A 17,937-nucleotide genomic window follows, 5' to 3' on the forward strand; every position below is an offset into this window, starting at 1 on the left:
CTCTCTGTTGCTCTGCCTCCACAAACTTACCTAGGGATACCTGCTCCTCGGGGGCCCCGCTCTCTCTTCTTGATTTTCAGATTCATAGGGATCCGGTACTTGCTCCTCGAGGGCCTACGTCCCTGAATGCTCTGAAGATTTCTTACTGCCTGGAAGCGATTGAAGACGTGAACACTGTGAGTTCTATTACAGATAGGAACCGGTACTCGCTCCACGAGGTCCTTTGTTCCTAATCTCTGAAGACTCCCTTCTGTCTAAGATGTTATCACAGGTACGGATATTGTGATTTATTATTGCAGATTGCAGATAGGAACCGGTACTCGCTCCACGAGGGCCTATGTTCCTAATCTCTGAAGACTCTCTTCTGTCTAAGATGTTATCACAGGTACGGAGATTGTGATTTATTATTGCAGATTGCAGATAGGAACCGGTACTCGCTCCACGAGGGCCCATGTTCTTAAAACCCTTCACTGACTCTCTTCTATCTCAGAAGCTATCGCATACCTTTATCTTGTGAATTACTATTACAGATTGCAGATAGGAACCGGTACTCGCTCCACGAGGGCCTATGTTCCTAAAACCCTCCAAAGACTCTCTTCTATTCCAGAAGCCATCTCATACACAGATATTGTGAGTTCTTATTCCAGACTACATATAGGAACCAGTACTCGCCTATGGCTCCTGTTCCTGAATATACTGAAGACTCTCTGTTGCATAGAAGCCATTACAGATACCTACAATTGTGAGTGTATCATCTACTACTGGTTATGTATCCAGCATACCCTGTCTACTCACTATCTATAGTCTCTCTCTACAGCTCAGCAACCCAGAGATCGCAACTCCAGTATCTGAGGGACTTCAGCCCTGCCGTGCACATCAACTCACTACTGCCACCTCTGGTGGTTCTACTTCCTGTCTAATAAAGAACTATCAGTGTTTGTCTCCATACTCCAGCTTAGCCGATGGTCCCTCTCAGGATATCCTCCTGGGGGCACTGTCATCTGCCATCGGCCCAGGGATTCACAATTCATCTCAGTGTCATCCCTTACACTACTAGAGCGGTATTATACAACTGCCACTCTGTGGGAAGCTAATCCACCACAGATTATTAACTCCGCCTACGGAGGGTGATCCATAACAGATTGCTAACCCTCTGGCGGACTTATAGCAGATTACCATTCTTAGCAGCAGGGATTGATAACAGATTGTTAACTCCTCCCTCTCCAGGAGGAGATCCATAACAGACTGCTAGCTCTTCCCTCTAAAGGAGGAGCTCGATAACAGATTGCCAACTCCTCCCCTCTGGAGGAGCAGATCGCCAACAATTGCCACTCCTCCCCTCGGGAGGAGCTAATCGATATCAGATTGCTAGCTCCTCCCCTCTGGGGGAGCAGATCCATAACAACGGGAAGCTTACTCTATGCTTTCCCACCAATTCCTCTGCTCACTCGGACAATTAAAAAATGCATACAAGACAGAGCAAACATGATCTTAATCGCTCCAGCATGGCCCAGACAGCCATGGTACACTTATCTTCTCAGACTGTCCATCGACAATCCAATCTCATTAGAGAACCAAGAAGACCTCCTGTCGCAGGACGAGGGGTGCCTTCTCCACCCCATGCACAAGTCGTTACACCTGACAGCATGGAGATTGAATGGTCAATACTGACAGATATGAGAATAATGGGCTCGGTTCAGGAAACCATCCACGAGACGAAATTATAGTTTCAAATGGAAACGATATACAATTTGGTGCATGTCTCACCAATTTGAGCCACGCAATTGTCTGCCAGAGCGCCTTTTAGAATATTTATACTCGCTCTATGGTGCAGGACTAGCCACAGCGTCTGTTTGAGTTCATCTAAGTGCAATAGCGGCCTTTCACGCTCACAATAATGGTCGTTCTATCTCTACTCACCCGATGATTTCTCGCTTCGTGACGGGCCTTTCTCACCTTAGGCCTCCCACAGCAAAACCTCCAGTTCCTTGGGGCCTCAATATTGTCTTGGAACAACTCATGCTTTCCCCCTTTGAACCCTTGGACTCTTCACACGTAAAATACCTTACCTGGAAAGTAGTCTTCCTAGTAGCTATCACGTCAGCACGCAGAGTCAGTGAGATTCAAGTATTGGTGCACTATAGTCCAAATCTACAGTTTTTTCATGACAAGGTAGTACTTCGTACACACCCAACTTTCCTACCAAAGGTAATTTCTGCCTTTCACCTCAGTCAGTCGATTGTTTTGCCAACTTTCTATCCTAAGCCACATCAGAACGACAGAGAGAAGTTGTTATACACGTTGGATTGCAAGAAGGCTTTGGTGTACTATAAAAGTAGAACCCAGTCAGATACTAGACCTTCACAGCTCTTCCTTACCTTTAACCCTAACTTTCCGGGCTTGCCGATAGCAAAAAGGACCACCTCTGGCTGGATTGTGCAATGTATAAAGTTTTGTTACGAGAAGAAAGGACTACAACTTTCTTCGCCTCCACACGCATATCAAGTCAGAGCTGTATCTACATCCATTGCCCATCTACAGAATGTTCCACCCATTGAAATATGTAGGGCGGCAACCTGGTCATCTCTGCATACCTTCACATCGCATTATTGTATAGCACAACAGACAGCAGAAGATGCCGGAATAGGACGGGCGATACTCAATACCCTTTCTACATGAACTCTTAGATTCTCTGTGCACAATCCACATTCAGCCTTAAAAAAAAAAAAAGGGGGATCATCAGACAAAGGTGTGACAACAGCAAGGGACTCCCAAGACAGCATGGCTGATTCAGCCCTGCTATCGACGGGAAAAGCAAGTTTGCTTACCGTAAATGGTGTTTCCGTAGATAGCAGGATGAATCAGCCATGTGTACCCACCCACCTCCCTGGACAGACATGTGTACCCACCCACCTCCCTGGACAGACAATCTATGTGCTACAAGAGTTCACACACTACTATGTTACAGACTGAGGAGAAGCTGCTTTTCCAGCGCGGAAACTCTCGCTCAGCCGCACAGAACAAAGCTCTGTGTTACAGCTTTGAGAGGCTCCGCCTCCCGGGCCTCAACGGACAGCCCAAGACAGCATGGCTGATTTATCCTGCTATCTACGGAAACACCATTTACGGTAAGCAAACTTGCTTTTCCCACATACCCAGTCACACACATGCACACCCACTCTTCTTCTCCCCCCTCCCTATGTTCAATCACATACATATATACACACACGCATTCTCCCTCTCACCCACATGCTCATACACAGTCTCCCTTAATCCCACTCACAATACTCTCCCTCTCTCCCTTTCTCATATACTAGTTTACACACACTCTCCCACATGCTCAATCACACACACATACTTCCTGCATGCTGAATCACACACATCACACATACACACTCTCCCTCTCTCTCATATGCTTGCTCATACACCACACAAAATCTCCCTCTCTACCACATGCACAATCACACACACACACACACACACTCAGTCAGATACATTTCCTCCCTCACTTCACTAACTCCCCTTCTTAAGCACATGGGTGGCAGCAACTTCCTCCTTCAACACCCTGGTGGATAGGATGACTCCTTTGGATGCAGAGGCTCAAAATGCTCTGATTTCTGCTATGCAGGCCGATTCTGCTCTTCTTCCTCTTGCCTGAGCTGCAGATACTGTTACCCCTCCTGCTCGTCTTGGCTAATGCGGCTCTGGGGCCTCCTTTTTTTGATCTGTACTGTCGACACTATTCTGCCTTCTGCTGTTCTTGACCCTTGCGGCCAGTGCTGTTCTGGGGCCATCTCCTTTCCACGACATAGGCCTATATTGCAGCCTGCTCTTCCTGGCAATAGCATATTCTTGTGCATCCAACAGGGAAGGAGATACTGTTGCTGCCACCGCCTCCACATCTGCGATGCTCTAATCAGTCACCAAGTCTGCCAAGTGCTTCCACTAACCCTTGGAAAGGCTAAAGAGGTTAGGGCTATTCAGTCTGGAGAAGAGATTGCTGAGGGGAGATATGATAAAGGTCTATAAAATGTGAATCAGTTGTTTACTCTTTCAAAAAATAAAAAACAGGGAACACTCCAAGTTATTAAGTAGCACATTTAAAACAAAAAAGAGAAAATACTTTTTCGCTTTATGCACAATTAAGCTCTGGAATTCATTGCAGGAGAATTTGGTAAAGGCAATTAAACTAGCTGGGTTTAAAAAAAAAAAAAAAGGTTTGCACAAATTCCTGGAGGAAAAGTCCATAAATCATTAACCAAAATATGTTTAAATGGTTTGAAATGCAAAGTACATGTACCACAGCCCAGCTTTGTTTTTTTTTGTGATAGGCTTATTTATTTCTACATGGCAAATACTGTGTTCCATATGTGATCATTTTTTTAAACTATTCGATGATGGATTTTCATAGGTTGTCATATGTAAGTCTGTTGTTTCAATACAAATTATTAAAAAAAAATATTATTGACCAGGTGGACTTTGGGGGAAAGCTCTGTTTATCTTTGGGCATAAGGAGCATGGAAGCCACTTGAGAACCTGGCAGCAGGTGGCTTGGCCACTGCCGGAAACGTGAGCCTGGGCGCGCAACCGACAACACAAGTCTCGCGCACTGAGGGCGACCCCCTCCCCCTGCGTCGCTGAGCCTCTGCCGGCAGCCACGTGACCAGTTCTCGCACAGCGGCACGTGCGACTCGGGAGGTTCCGCGTGAGATTCCCCGTTAGCGAGTGCAGCCCAACTGGGCCGCAGAGCTCGAGCCGTGCAGGTTACCCGTGAGTATGAGCCGACCCCCGCCCCCCCCCCATACCGGCATCTCTTCCCCCGCCCCACCGGCTGGACAAGAGAAGCAAGCGGGCCGGGCCGGCGCTGCCTGGGCCCGCACGGGCGGTGCTCTGTTTCCGTTAGCCGTTTCATGGCGCGGGGAGGCGGAGGGCTGGGTTTGCCCGACTGTAAGGTCACATCGTGTGAGCTGTGCCTCCTTCGCCCTGGTGTACTCCCTAGACTCCTGTCTATGACTTTAGATCCAGGAGTCCATAATAAGCCAGCAACAAATAAAAAAAAGATCCCCCCCCCCCCACCCTCTCCCGGACAACAGCCAACGTTTTCACACAAAATGGTGGTTTCATGTTCCAGCCGAGGTCCCTTTATGTTCAGCTTTTTTTTTTTTTTTTTCCTTTTTTAAGCTTCTTTTGCCAATGTTATTCTTGAACAGTTCAGCAGTAAGTAACCCCCCTCCCCAGCCCCTTTATAAACGCATGCCCCATCCTTATCATTCGCAAGGCAGTGAAACACTTGGGTCTTTTCCGGGTCCTCCCCTGCCTGAACAACCTCCCTCTTTGGCCTTCAGCTTTTACTCCCTGGCAGAGTAAAGCTTTTCAGAGACAGGAGCGAGGTCTAACCCGTAATGGCTTTCTGCTTTTGCCTAGATTCTTAAAGTGGTCCCACCGTGCGGACAAGAAATGTCGGAGCGAGGGCAGGAGAGCGAGGCTTCGAAAAAGTTGAGGCGGTTTCACATAAAGGAGAGCAAGGATGCCGTGAAGCCTCCCGAATCCCTTCGATCTCCTTGCACCATTCCCAGCTACCCGCTCCGACCATCCGGAGATGAGAGATGGGATATTCCCTGTGCTAAACGAGAGCTTCTGAAGGCCAAGCAGACCATGCAGGCGTTTTGCGGATCTTGGAAGCCTTCCGAGAAGTTCTAACAAGAATGGGAATGGCAGCAACAAAGAAGAGGTTGGATCGAAGACCAGCGGAAGAATAATTATAGGTGAGAGCATATATTGTGCTAGGAATTGCCAATGGTTTTGTCTTAGTTTTGTTTTTGTGATTATGGTGTAGTTGATACTGTGTTTGATATGTTAGTGCAGGGGTGCACGGAATGATTAACGCAGATCAGAGGTAATAGAATTCCCTAATGGCAAAAATGTATGCTCCTAGAAGGGAAAAAAGGGGGCTTGCAGACGAGGATGGTGGTAGGACAGATTCTGTGTAAAACTGTAAAATTCTGCTAGGAGAAGTATTTTGAAGTGATTCTGAAATGTACAATTGTGCAGAATTCTCACTGGAGTAGCTTCTGTACTAGGTCTTGGTCCTAACTCAAATGTTCTTTAAACAGTTTAAGTTAATCAGCTGTCCGGGTTTATATGTAAAATCTTATTCTTACATGCAAACATAGAAAGTTGTAGCAGCTCAGGGCCTCAAAGTGCATCTAGTATGTTTGTTCCTAATGTCATATCGCACAGCTTAAGTGGTCTTGGGCTTTATCCTCATATCTAGGAATCTTTTGCACTAGATTTCTGTTACTGTTTTGACCACATCTACTGGGAGACTAGTTCATCATCTCCTTTTTGTTAAAGTCTTTTCTTGTCATGCTCTGCTATACCTCCTTTTAGTCTCAACCTCATCTTTCTGCTGAAAAAATAGTTGCTGCTTGTGCTTTTGAGATATTTGAATGTCTCTCAATTTCCCTTGCTCTGTGCTCTTCTGGGCTTTACATCATGAATATGCTCTTAAACTAGAGGTTATTTTTCTTTTTTCTGGATATGGACTCTGTCATCTAGAGTCCCAAAAAATATGGTTGCCTGGTCACCAAAAACTTGGAGCTCGTAACAGCAGAATGTGATGGACAGCATCCACTGTGGGAATTTTGAAGGGAGTGCATGCATACTGGCTGTCCTTGCAGTAGTTCTGCTCCTCTGCTACTTGCAGCACCAGCATCCAAATGTCAGAACGGGCATGGTGGTGTTGGGAGGTGGTGAGAGCATATCTTCTTTCAACATCTTCGTGGTGCTTGCTTTCAGCCACAAAGCTGCTAACTAGCAGCTAGTGAGGAGATAACTTAGGGTGGGAGGGAGAACTGTAGAGATGATTGAGGCTGGGTGGGAGGGGGGCATTGAGGGAGGACTATTTTGCTGAGGAGGAAGATGGAAAGTTGAGAATCAGAGGTGGGACATTTAAAGAGCTAATGCATTTCATAGACCGCAAGATGGGAAAGACTAGCAGGAGGCCAAGAGCGAGGAAATTAGAAAGGGGTAGGAGAAGAGATGAAGGTTGAGAGGGGAGGTGGTAGTCTGTAAGAAGGCAAGGTGTGAGGGAGAATTTTTGAAAAAGAGAGAGAGCAGTGGAAAATGAGAAGTGAAATGCGAGAAATGTTAGGAGTTGAAAGGGGGAGGAATGGATGAAGGGGGAAAGAGCAAAGGTAGAAAAACATTTGTTTGATAGCTATTGGAATATGTAACATTTTTTAGTATAAAACTTACATTTTCTGTCCAAATTTTAATTGTTGAAAATTCTCATAATTGTCCTTCTCTATAGCCTAATGTGATATTTTTGATACCCTGTTTAATGGGTGATTAGAAAACCTTGTTGGTTCCAAGTTTTTTTTTGGAAATGTTTGGATGTCTTGTAGCTTTAGTAATGTAAATTGTATTTTTGACCCAGATTCTATGCAGTGTTCCATTCTCATATCTGTTCAGTGATATGTTTGCTTGAAGGAAGATGTTTATTTAAAAATAAAGCCTAAAAGACTATTTAAAAGAGAGGTATTAATGTCCTAAATTGCTTTATCTGAAAATAAAATCCTTTCTAATCCCATTTCAGGCTGGTTAAAAGTAAATTTGTAAACTTGCTTGACCATAAATATATAATTTTCTTGCATTGTGTGAAGATTTTCAGTAGCGATGCACTGTCTAATGTTCAGTTCCAGGCCGGCACCTCACACCTACAAGAGAAACCAGCAGTGGTTCTTAAATGTGCAAGAGAGAATTTCTGACAACTCGTAATCATGCATGCATCTCCTTCCTAGCTACAGCATCAGCCCCCAGAGTACGGTAATTAATTTGCAGATTGCATGTCACGGCCCTCAGGACAGGTTTGGCTGGCAGGCTGGATTCAGGAACAGGAATGGTTAAGCAGGAACAGCAGTTCCGAGTCTTCTGCCTGTATTGGCCACTTCTCCCTTGGGTTGAGCTCGCAGGTTCTGGTGGCCCACAGGACTTAAGCTGATGGTGCAATGAAGGGGCAAGGACTGAAGGATAATCTCAGGGCACGCTAAGTTTACTGCACCACCTGATACTACTGATGCGAAGCAGCAAGTTACTGTGTGGTGTGGTAATTAAAAATTTTCCATAAACGCTCCTTTTTGTTATCATGGGCATCTCACTTCGACCTATTAGATGGCCCTCCTATAGAGAGATAAATAGGTGTACACAGTGAGGCCTTCCCCAGAGAGTGTCTCCCTTTCCCCCAGGGAAAAAGGTGTACTTATTTCCAGTGTTAAATTTGGAGGAGAAGGGTGGGCAATTCTGGTCCTTAAATCTGACTTATTCATGTCCCTTGAGGACCAGAATTGCCCATCACTGGTTCTTGAGCATTTATCTCTGTTAAGAGAGGCGGGGGCATTGGATCCCTGGTTTAGGAAGCCAATATCTGGGTTAAGGACTGGTTCTGCATCACCAGCACAAAGAGACATAGCCCAGAATTTGCCAAAAACTTCAGTTCTGACTGAGGAGCACAGCTGATCAGACCTATCTCAGGAGCCTCCCACTTTTAAACTGTATCCTGTGGACAGATTTACTGGAGCTTCCTTGGCACTGGCTAGTTAAAGAGAATCTTGATTAGTAGTGCTTATTTCATAATCCCTGTTGTTTTTCCCTGTTTGTTTGCGGGTTATAAGTTTTACAGTTCACTGTATCTCCTTTTTTTCTAATAAACTGTTTAGTTTGTTAGCCCTGTGTCTGACCCCCGTGTTTCCCAAACATTTCAAGCCTAAGGTACACCTACATTAAACAAAATTGGTTCTGTAGTACACCAGCCTCCATAGGGCAGGCAGTGTGAGCATGGAGAGGACTTTTATTATTTTAGATTTAGCTCAATACAAATACTAGAGATGTGAATCGGAACCAGAATCGGATCCGATTTCAGTTCCGATTCACATCTCTACAATTACATTCATTTCCCAGTACGTACAGAATCAGCCCAAGAAGTGGGTTGTGTATCCCTACCAGCAGGTGGAGTCAGAAAACCAAAATTTTGGGCACTGCCATATATACTAGAGTGCCACCACCGGCAGGCCCTCAGTAATTTCTCTGACTACAGATAGTAGAGATACACACCTGCAGTCCTTTAGTTTAGTTTTTTTCAGTTAGTTTGTTAGAAATTTTATTCTTTTTGTTGCGGTAGCTTCTTGAGGTGTTAGGCACCTTCGTGGGCCATCCCTCAGTGGAAGCCAGCATCCGGGGATTAGATATCCCTGGCTGGGTCTCGTCCGTCCAGGTTCGGTAGGTGACAACCAGGGGCTCCTGGCTATTCACCACCCCGACTGCTGCAGTTGCTCATTCAATCCCTTCAAGAGCTTTTTGGATCAGTAAAGTTTTATTTAAAAAAAAAAATTAATTTGTTGAGTGCTGACTGCTTTCGATTTGAGGGTAACGAGTCTGTTACAGGGGGATTGGGTCCTCTGCAGCCGTGCAGGAGGCTGGCAGCGTTATTGTCCTTCAGCTCCTGGGCTCCGTGCTGATTTCGAAGGACAGGGGTGAGTTTTAACTTTCTTGCCTTTTTTACTCTTTGGGTGGCGGCAGCGTCCGGGGTTTGGGTCAGGATCGTGCTGTTTTCGGGGTTCCTTCCAGCGATGGTCATGCCGTTTTTGTCAGGGCATACTTTTTGTCTTACAGGCCGGCCTGGAGGTTTTTGCCGTGTCGCGGCTGTTGCACCATTGCCCTAGTATTGGGCGGCCCCTCCCCCCATCTTGGCCATGTGGCTGTGCTTTTTGCTGCATGGGGGCCCCGATCCAAGTCGCCATCCTGCCGCGCGTGTGGCCTCACGCGGCCACATGCTGAATACAGATTTTTTTTGTGCACAGATTGTGCACCAGGCATGGAGAGCTCATCTGGCCTAGAGGCTTTCTCCCTCATGGCAGAATCGGGCGCATCGGGCCTGGACTCGCGAGAGGAGGAGCTCCCTCCGGTCTTGGCTCTGGTGGGTAGAATCCAGGCAAGGAGATAGAGATGGGGGCCCCGCCGAGTCTCCCCGGGAGAGAGGGGGATCTGGACGGGTTTTTCCCTGGAATTTGTTCTTTTAATGCACGAGGCCTTCCTGCAATGGAAGCGCTCAGGATGCAAAACATCCAGGGCCACGGAGGATGAGGCGGAGCCTCCTGAGAAGCGGGGTCGGAGTGTGGACTCTAGTCAGCCTCCTAGGGATCAGCCTCCTCCTAGGGCGGAGGGGCCCTGGGGTTTGTGTGATCAGGCGCCGGGATCTGGATCAGCTTCACCCTCGGGGGCGGATGCAGGGGCGACCCAGGGACAGACTGATACGGATACCGATGATATGGATGACCCATTCTCCCCTGCTGAGGGTGACGATCCCAGCGTGGTGCGGCATTTTAAAAGGGACGAGTCAAGGCCTCTTATTCTCAGGTTTCGCAGGAGGAATCAGACAATGAGGGCGTATAATCCTGTCCTCGATGGCATTAGAGGTCCTTCTACTTACTTCCCTCTGCCAAAGAAAGTCCACAAGCTGGTGACACGGGAGTGGGAAGCTCCTGATGCAGGGCTAAAGGTGGGCAGAGTGATGGCGAAGCTCTATCCCCTATTCATGGAGGTTTTGGACCTACTGAAGATTCCTAAGGTGGACGCTCTGGTCCTCGGCGGTCACTAAGAAGACCCACTATCTCTGTCGCGGGGGTGGCCGCCCTCAAGGATATGCCAAGAACGGAAGCTGGAGATCCAGTTTAAAGCGGGCCTTTTGAAGTCCTCCGTGCTGAGTCTTTGGGCAGCGTTCTGTGCCAGCCTCATGCAGAGAGCATGTCTGTGTTGGGTCTAGGGTTCTGCTGCCAGCTCCGGAACAGTTTCCAGCGGGGGGCATTGCACTCCGCCTGTTTTGGAGGCGGGGTCGCCTATGTGGCGGATGCGCTGTATGATTTGGTTGCAGACTTGGCGAGATGTATGGTGTCCCTGGTGTTGGCGCGACTCCTCTGGCTGGAGGAATTGGGCGGGCAGATTTGTCCTCTAAGTCTCAGCTGTGCAATCTGCCCTTCCAGGGCAAGCTCCTGTTTGGGGAGGACTTGGACCGGCTGGTGAAGCTGCTTGCGGAGTCCAAGGACAATAGGTTGCCTGAGGATAGGCGATCCTCTTATAGATGTTCCCTCCTCGGAGCCGTTTTCGGGACACCCGACGCTTCAGAGCTAACAGATATACCGCTCCCCCAGTTTCCAAACCCGCTGCAGGGCGTCAGCAGTCCTTTCGTGGGGGCCGCCGTCCAGGTGGAGATTCGGGACGTCTCGCTGCGGGCAGCAGCAAAGTCTCCCATGAAGCCACGAGCACCCATTCTGGCGTCGAAGCTTTTGGCGGCAGATTATCCAACTTTCGTGGAATGGGCAAGAATTACCTCAGACCGGTGAGTCTTAGAGGTCATCAGAGACGGTTATGCTCTGGAGTTCTCATGTCCGGTCCAAGAGGTATTTGTGGAGTCCCGTGTGGCCTCACACAGCAAGTGTGAAGCGGTCCGGGTGACTCTGCAATGACTTCTCCACCTCAGAGCGATTGTCCCGTTCTTGGAAAATCAGCAGGGCTGGGGAAGATACTCGATTTACTTCGTGGTCCCAAAAAAGGAGGGCACGTTTTGTCCCATCCTCTATCTGCAGAAGGTTAACCGTTGCCTGCGAGTTCCTCGTTTTCGGATAGAAACACTGAGGACAGTGATGGCGGTGGTTCGAATGGGGGAATTCCTCGCATCCCTAGATCTCAGGGAAGCATATCTTCATTTTCCTCTCCGGCTGAGCCACCATTTTGTATATTAGTATTTGGTAGTATTTGGTATATTAATATTTGGTATTTTGTATATTACCCAGTTAGCCCCTCCCTTGTTCATTGTAATTTCCTTTCTCAGTTGACTGTAAACCGACATGATGTGTCCTACGAATGCCGGTATAAAAAAGTGTTAAAATAAAAAAATAAACCAGAGGTTTCTGCCTTTCAAGGTCCTGGGACAACACTTCCAATTTCGAGCTCTCCCATTTGGTCTGGCAACAGCTCCTTGAATGTTCACCAAGGTCATGGTGGTGGTAGCGGCCTTCCTCCAGAAGGAGGGGATCTTGGATGACTGGTTGATTCACGCAAATTCTCTGCCAGCGCTCTGTTCGCTTGGTGATGTTCACACTGCATTCGCTGGGGTGGGTGATCAATGTCCAGAAGAGTCATCTGGAGCCCACCCAAGATATGGTTTATCTGGGAGCACGGTTCGATACCTTGACGGGGAGAGGGTTTCTAGCATCAGACCAAGTGACGAAGTTACAGATCCAGGTCCAGTCCTTGCTCCAGAGAAGCAATCCCACGGTGTGGTATCATCTACAGGTCCTGGGATCCATGGCCTCCATCTTGGACTTGGTACCGTGGGAGTTCGCTCACTTGCAGCCGTTAGAATGTGTGCTTTTGTCTCGTTGGATCTGGTATCAGAACAATTCTACCTGCCAATGCCGTTGCTTCAGGAGTCAGTTTGTCGTGGTGGCTTTCGCGCGTGCCAATCTGGAATGCGGGGTGGCTTTGGGACATGCCGAATTGGCTGATAATTTCCACCGATGCCAGCCTCTCGGGTTGGGGAGGGGTGTGTGCGGAGAGGTCCACTCAAGGGCTCTGGTCAGCAACGGAAGGCTCGTGGTCCATCAACCGTCTCGAGACCAGGGCGGTGCGCCTGGCCCTTCAAGCCTTCTTACCCTGGATTCGAGGCAGAATGGTTCGAGTATTTTCCGACAATGCGACGACAGTGGCATACATCAACCGGCAAGGCAGGACGCAAAGTCCCGCGGTAGCGCTGTTGGCTTGACTTCTGTTCGCCTGGGCGGAGGCAGTCATCTGTGGGTGGCATTGCTAGCCTCTCATGTCGCAGGGGTGGAGAACATACAGGCGGATTTTCTCAGCAGACAATAACTTGACCCAGGCGAGTGGGAGCTATCCGAGGCATGGAACCACATTTGTGTCTGTTGGGGAGTTCCTCAATTGGATCTGATGGCAACCCAGGCGAATGTGAAGATGGAATGCTTTTTCAGCCGTCGACAAGAGCAGGGTTCAGTGGGCATAGACGCTCTGGTGTGTCACTGGCCCACGGGAATCCTTCTGTATGCCTTTCTGCCTTGGCCTCTGATAGGACAGATCCTTCGCCGAATAGAGTTGCACCCAGGACGGGTGGTACTTGTGGTGCCGGAATGGCCACGTCGTCCGTGGTTCGCGGATCTCGTGCGTCTGGCTCTCGAAGGCCCATTGCAGCTGGCTCATCTCCCGTGTCTTCTCCGTCAGGGACCCATATTTTCGGATCGGGAGGATCACTTCTCTCTCGCAGCCTGGCTTTTGATGGCCCTTTTCGCTTGAAGGCCTATTCCGAGCAGGTCATTTCCACTCTCCTCCAGGTGCAGCGTCCGGCCACCTCCATGGCCTATGTGAGGGTCTGGAAGATTTTTGAGCCATGGTGTGCTCAGCGAGAATGCGATCCCTTGACGGCAGATATCCCTCGAGTTCTAGACTTCCTGCAGCAGGGTCTCACTAAGGGGTTAGCGTTCAATTCCCTTCGGGTGCAGGTTGCGGCGCTTGGCGCTTTGCGGGGCCAGTTTGGTCATTCGCTGGCAGCGCACCTAGATAGTGTGCGTTTTCTTAAGGGGGTCCAGCACTTACGTCCGCCAGTCCGTTCGGTGTGCCCGGAGTGGAGCTTGAATTTGGTTCTGCGGGTGCTCTGTGGCGCACCGTTCGAACCTCTCCACAGGTCTTCTCTGAAGGATCTGACTTTGAAAATGGTGTTTCTGGTGGCCATTTGCTCGGCTCATAGGATTTCCAAATTGCAGGTGTTGTCGTGTCGGGACACCTTTTTGAGGATCCACGACGATCGCGTGACTTTGTGCACGGTTCCGTTCCTCATCCCTAAGGTAGTTTCGACCTTTCATGTAAACCAGATGGTGGACCTTCCAGGATTTCCACATTGGTCCAGGGACTCTGCCCAGGACAGGGACCTTCATCTTTTGAATGTACGATGCGCTCTCTTGCGTTATCTGGAAATTACTAATGACATCCGTCGTTCTGATCACTTGTTCATGCTCTTTGGGGGCCCAAAGAAAGGGGATAAGGCTTCTAAGGCAACCATATCTCGTTGGCTCAAGGAAGCAGTTTGCTCGGCATACGTTGCCCGTGGCCGGCCGATTCCTGTGGGTTTTCAAGCACATTCCACTAGGGCCCAGGCCACTTCCTGCGCAGAGTATCAACTCCTGTCACCTCAGGAGATCTGTAGAGCGGCAGTGTGGTCTTCTATTCACACTTTCACTAAGCATTATCGATTGGACGTTAAAGCGACTGAGTCGTCCTTCGGTGAGAGTGTTCTGCGAGCAGGTCTTTCGGGTTCCCGCCCAATGTAGGGTGGCTTGGGTACATCCCACTTCTCTGGAAATTGGTTCTTACCTGCTAATTTTCGTTCCAGTAGTACTAAGATTCAGTCCAGAGGCCCACCTCTTCCTTCAGATTCCGAAAGAGTGTGTTGGCCAGCGTTGGCCTATACGTTATCTCGAAGCTCCTTTTTTGCAGAATGGTTTGATGGAGCAGTTGTTCGCAGTTGTTTTTCTGTTGGTTTTTGTCTCGAGCGATGAGGTAGTCCAGTTGGTTTCAGCTACCTCTTGCTTCTTAGTTCTGTTCTCATGGGCTTGGGTACAGGGCAATACTAAGGGACTGCAGGTGGCACTCTAGTATATATGGCAGTGCCCAAAGTTTTTTTTGTTCTCTGACTCCATTTGCTGGTAAGGATACACATCCCACTTCTCTGGACTGATCCTTAGTACTACAGGAATGAAAATTAGCAGGTAAAACCAATTTTCTTATATATTAGGTATTTGGATGTAATTGAACTGATGGTCCGCTCCACACTTACGACTTTTCTCCTGTATTTGTATATATGGAGGGGGGAAAAAAAACAACTTATCACAACGGGCCAATTACTTCCATATTCAAGTGCAGGAGAATGGAGGAGTCAGTGTAGTGCAGACAGCCGGCTCATAGGCCAATGCAATAATCTGGTTTAAGAAAGTTGGCTATGTTTTAGCGCTTCATTTACTCATTCAGTGTTTTTTAAACTCCTGATGCAGTAAACTAATGCTATACTAATGCATCAGGAGTTTAAAAAAAAAAAGCACGTTGACTGGAAAATGTGCATTCAGCACAGGCTGAACGAACATTTTAACTTTAATTGGGGGGAGGAGGGGCAGCATCCCTTGAAACATGTATCGTCTGGAGAGAGTGTATTTATCCTGCTAAGTAGCAGCAGCTAACTGTGGCCACATAATCGTCAGTACTTATCTGGCTGGATAAGTATGGACGTATCAGACCTGTATGACCTCAGCCGTTGAACACTTAATTTTATGTCTGTATTTATTCAGCAATTTGACCAGAGCAGGAAAAACTTATTATTTTCCCCTGCCTCTTGGTTTTAAGTGCCAGCACAGCAACGTTGGAAACTACCTCTGATCAGGAGTAAAATTGCCAGCATTAACAAAACCGTTAGGTTAGGGCGAGTGCAGCTTAATGCCTTCGTTTACATGTTGATTTCCGTGCAAGGGGCTGCTAAGCAGTAGTCACATTTTGAACATTCATTTTGTGAGTGTAAAAACCCTTTGCTGCATCAGCAATAAAGTTTATACTCCACAAAACATACCTTGAAGTGCACTTAAAACTGTGTTCAGCTGAACACACCTTTCCATCAGCCTGCAGTTTAAACTTGGCTACCAGAGCTCTTCTACTGCTGCTGTTTTCAAGACTCCGAATGAGTCCACATCCAGTGCTCAGTGCACACTTAACCTGTCTCATTTAGCTTGGAGATAAGACAGAGGCTGGAGGATTCAAAGGAAGCTCAGGAAGAAGAAAAGGTGGTGTGTGCACACTGTGTCAAAACAAAGCAGGTCCTGGCTATCCATGCCCTGCGTGCTGCCCATTGATTACCATTGCTCCAGGGCTCATGCTGTATTTAGGAGGAAGTTATGTATGTTTGTGTGCTCAAAAAAGGAGTTCCTGAATGTGTAAGAGCTCCTGCTGGTGACTGTTGTTGCTGTGAGGTTTTGAGAGCAGAGCCTAGGTGCTGGTCTGGATCTGAGCATCAGGCAGTGGTGACTTTTCCTAGGCACATCTGATCAGGTCTGAAGGCACCCCAGTGTGCCATGCACCACTGGTTGGGAAACACTGGTTGATTGTTAGCACTTTTTAAAATTTGGTCTACAGATGCATCTCTAGGAACTCTGTCGGGTCTATCCAGTACCGAGCGGTAGGAAGAGCTGCGTTAGTGCCTACGGCACCCGCGGTTACCGCACGCACAGTGCAGCTCACCTACCGCTCGATCCTGAACTCTAATTTCATGCAAATGTAAACCGCGGCTATAGAAGTGCCCGTGAAGCGTTAGGCCCGCGCATACCCATTTTACTGGATAGAGCGCCTATACAGTATCCTGGGGCGCGGGCTAAGGCTTCACGCACTGCTGGTATCTGTCATTTCAAATGTCATTTGAAATGACAGATACCAGGAAGTGCTTCGCCGCTGTCAGTGTCTGTTCTCCCCTCCTCCCGGAGCAGGGCGCGAAAAGCAGCCTTGCTCCGGGAGGAGGGTAGAATAGACACTGACATCGGCAAAGCAAAAAAAAATAAAAGAAAAAAGCCCCGGCCGCGATCATGGGTGCCGTTCTCCGTGGCAGCCCCAGTCCTCTCCCCTGCTCCCGAAGCCAAAAAAAAAAAGCGAAAAAAACGTTGCAGCCCCCCTCCGATGTCCGTACTGGGGCTGCCACGGAGACTGCAACGGCGAAGAAAAAAAAAACCAAAAGCAATTTTTTTTTTTTTTTTTCCAAAAGCGACTTACTTTTGGGATCTGTCAAGATCCCAAAAGTAAGTCGCTTTTGGACGCCTGCAAAACTTATTATTCTGAAGCCATCAGCAAGGAAGTCGCTTTTGGACGCCTGCAAAACTTACTATTCTGAAGCCATCAGCAGGAAGACATTGCGATCATAGCTCCTCCCGAGGAAAGACAAGATGGCCGCCTGCACGGGGGGGGAAGCTACAATTGGCCGCTCAAGATGTGGCGTCACATCCCGTGACGCCAAACGTCGTGATGTCACGTCTTCAGCGGCCAATTGCACGCTTTCCCCGTGCAGGCGGCCATCTTCGTCGGGAGGAGCTACGATTGCAATGTCTTCCTGCTGATGGCTTCAGAATAGTAAGTTTTGCAGGCGTCCAAAAGCGACTTACTTTTGGGATCTTGACGATCCCAAAAGTAAGTCGCTTTTGGAAAAAAAACCAAAATTGTCGCTTTGAAAAAAAAAAAACCAAAATTGCTTTTGTTTTTTTTTTTGCTTCGCCGTTTTTTTGCTTTGCTGTTGCATGTCTCCGTGGCAGCCCCAGTCCGGACATCGAGGGGGGCTGCAACGTTTTTTTCGCTTTTTTTTTTGGCTTCGGGAGCAGGGGAGAGGACTGGGGCTGCCACGGAGACCGGCACCCATGATCGCGGCCGGGGCAGGTGAGCGGGGGCTGGGGGAAAGCTTCCACCTACCCTTACCCATGCCTCTACCCGCCTGGGTCAGGGTAGGCGGTAAGTTTGCAGGTTAAACGCGCGACAAACACGGCAGGGAAAGATAGCGATAGTCGGGGGCGCGGGTTACGGGATGCTAGGGAATAGCTAATTCGCTCGTTTGCATGCAATATACATGCCGCGGGCGGAAGGGGTTGCCCGGGGAATTTAGGACGCGGTAGGAGTAGGTTAAAGGGGATTCGGGATCGCAGGAAGGGCTAACGCGGCCGGAAATGGAGTAAAAAGCGGCTTAGGAGCAGGGTAAACGCGGCCGCACTTTACAGGATAGACCCGTGTGACTTTCTTGGGGTTTGAGGTATCTCATTGTCCCTAGGAGCCACACCCTTGTAGCTTGTGGGCAGATACTTA

General features: G+C 48.5%; 1 protein-coding gene across 1 annotated transcript in view; it reads left to right on the top strand.

Moving 5' to 3' along the window:
* Positions 1–5,641: 5,641 nt before the first annotated feature.
* The window catches only part of TDRD1 (tudor domain containing 1), a gene marked incomplete at its 5' end in the record, with an annotated part of 488,249 nt that continues 475,953 nt past the window's right edge, over positions 5,642–17,937 (top strand). Inside the window, one exon of the mRNA XM_029610456.1 lies at positions 5,642–5,765. Within this exon, the coding sequence (XP_029466316.1) occupies positions 5,642–5,765 (124 nt within the window). The remainder of the gene's footprint in view (positions 5,766–17,937) is intronic.

The sequence above is a fragment of the Rhinatrema bivittatum genome, chromosome 7, assembly GCF_901001135.1.
Source record: "Rhinatrema bivittatum chromosome 7, aRhiBiv1.1, whole genome shotgun sequence".
Lineage (NCBI taxonomy): Eukaryota > Metazoa > Chordata > Amphibia > Gymnophiona > Rhinatrematidae > Rhinatrema > Rhinatrema bivittatum.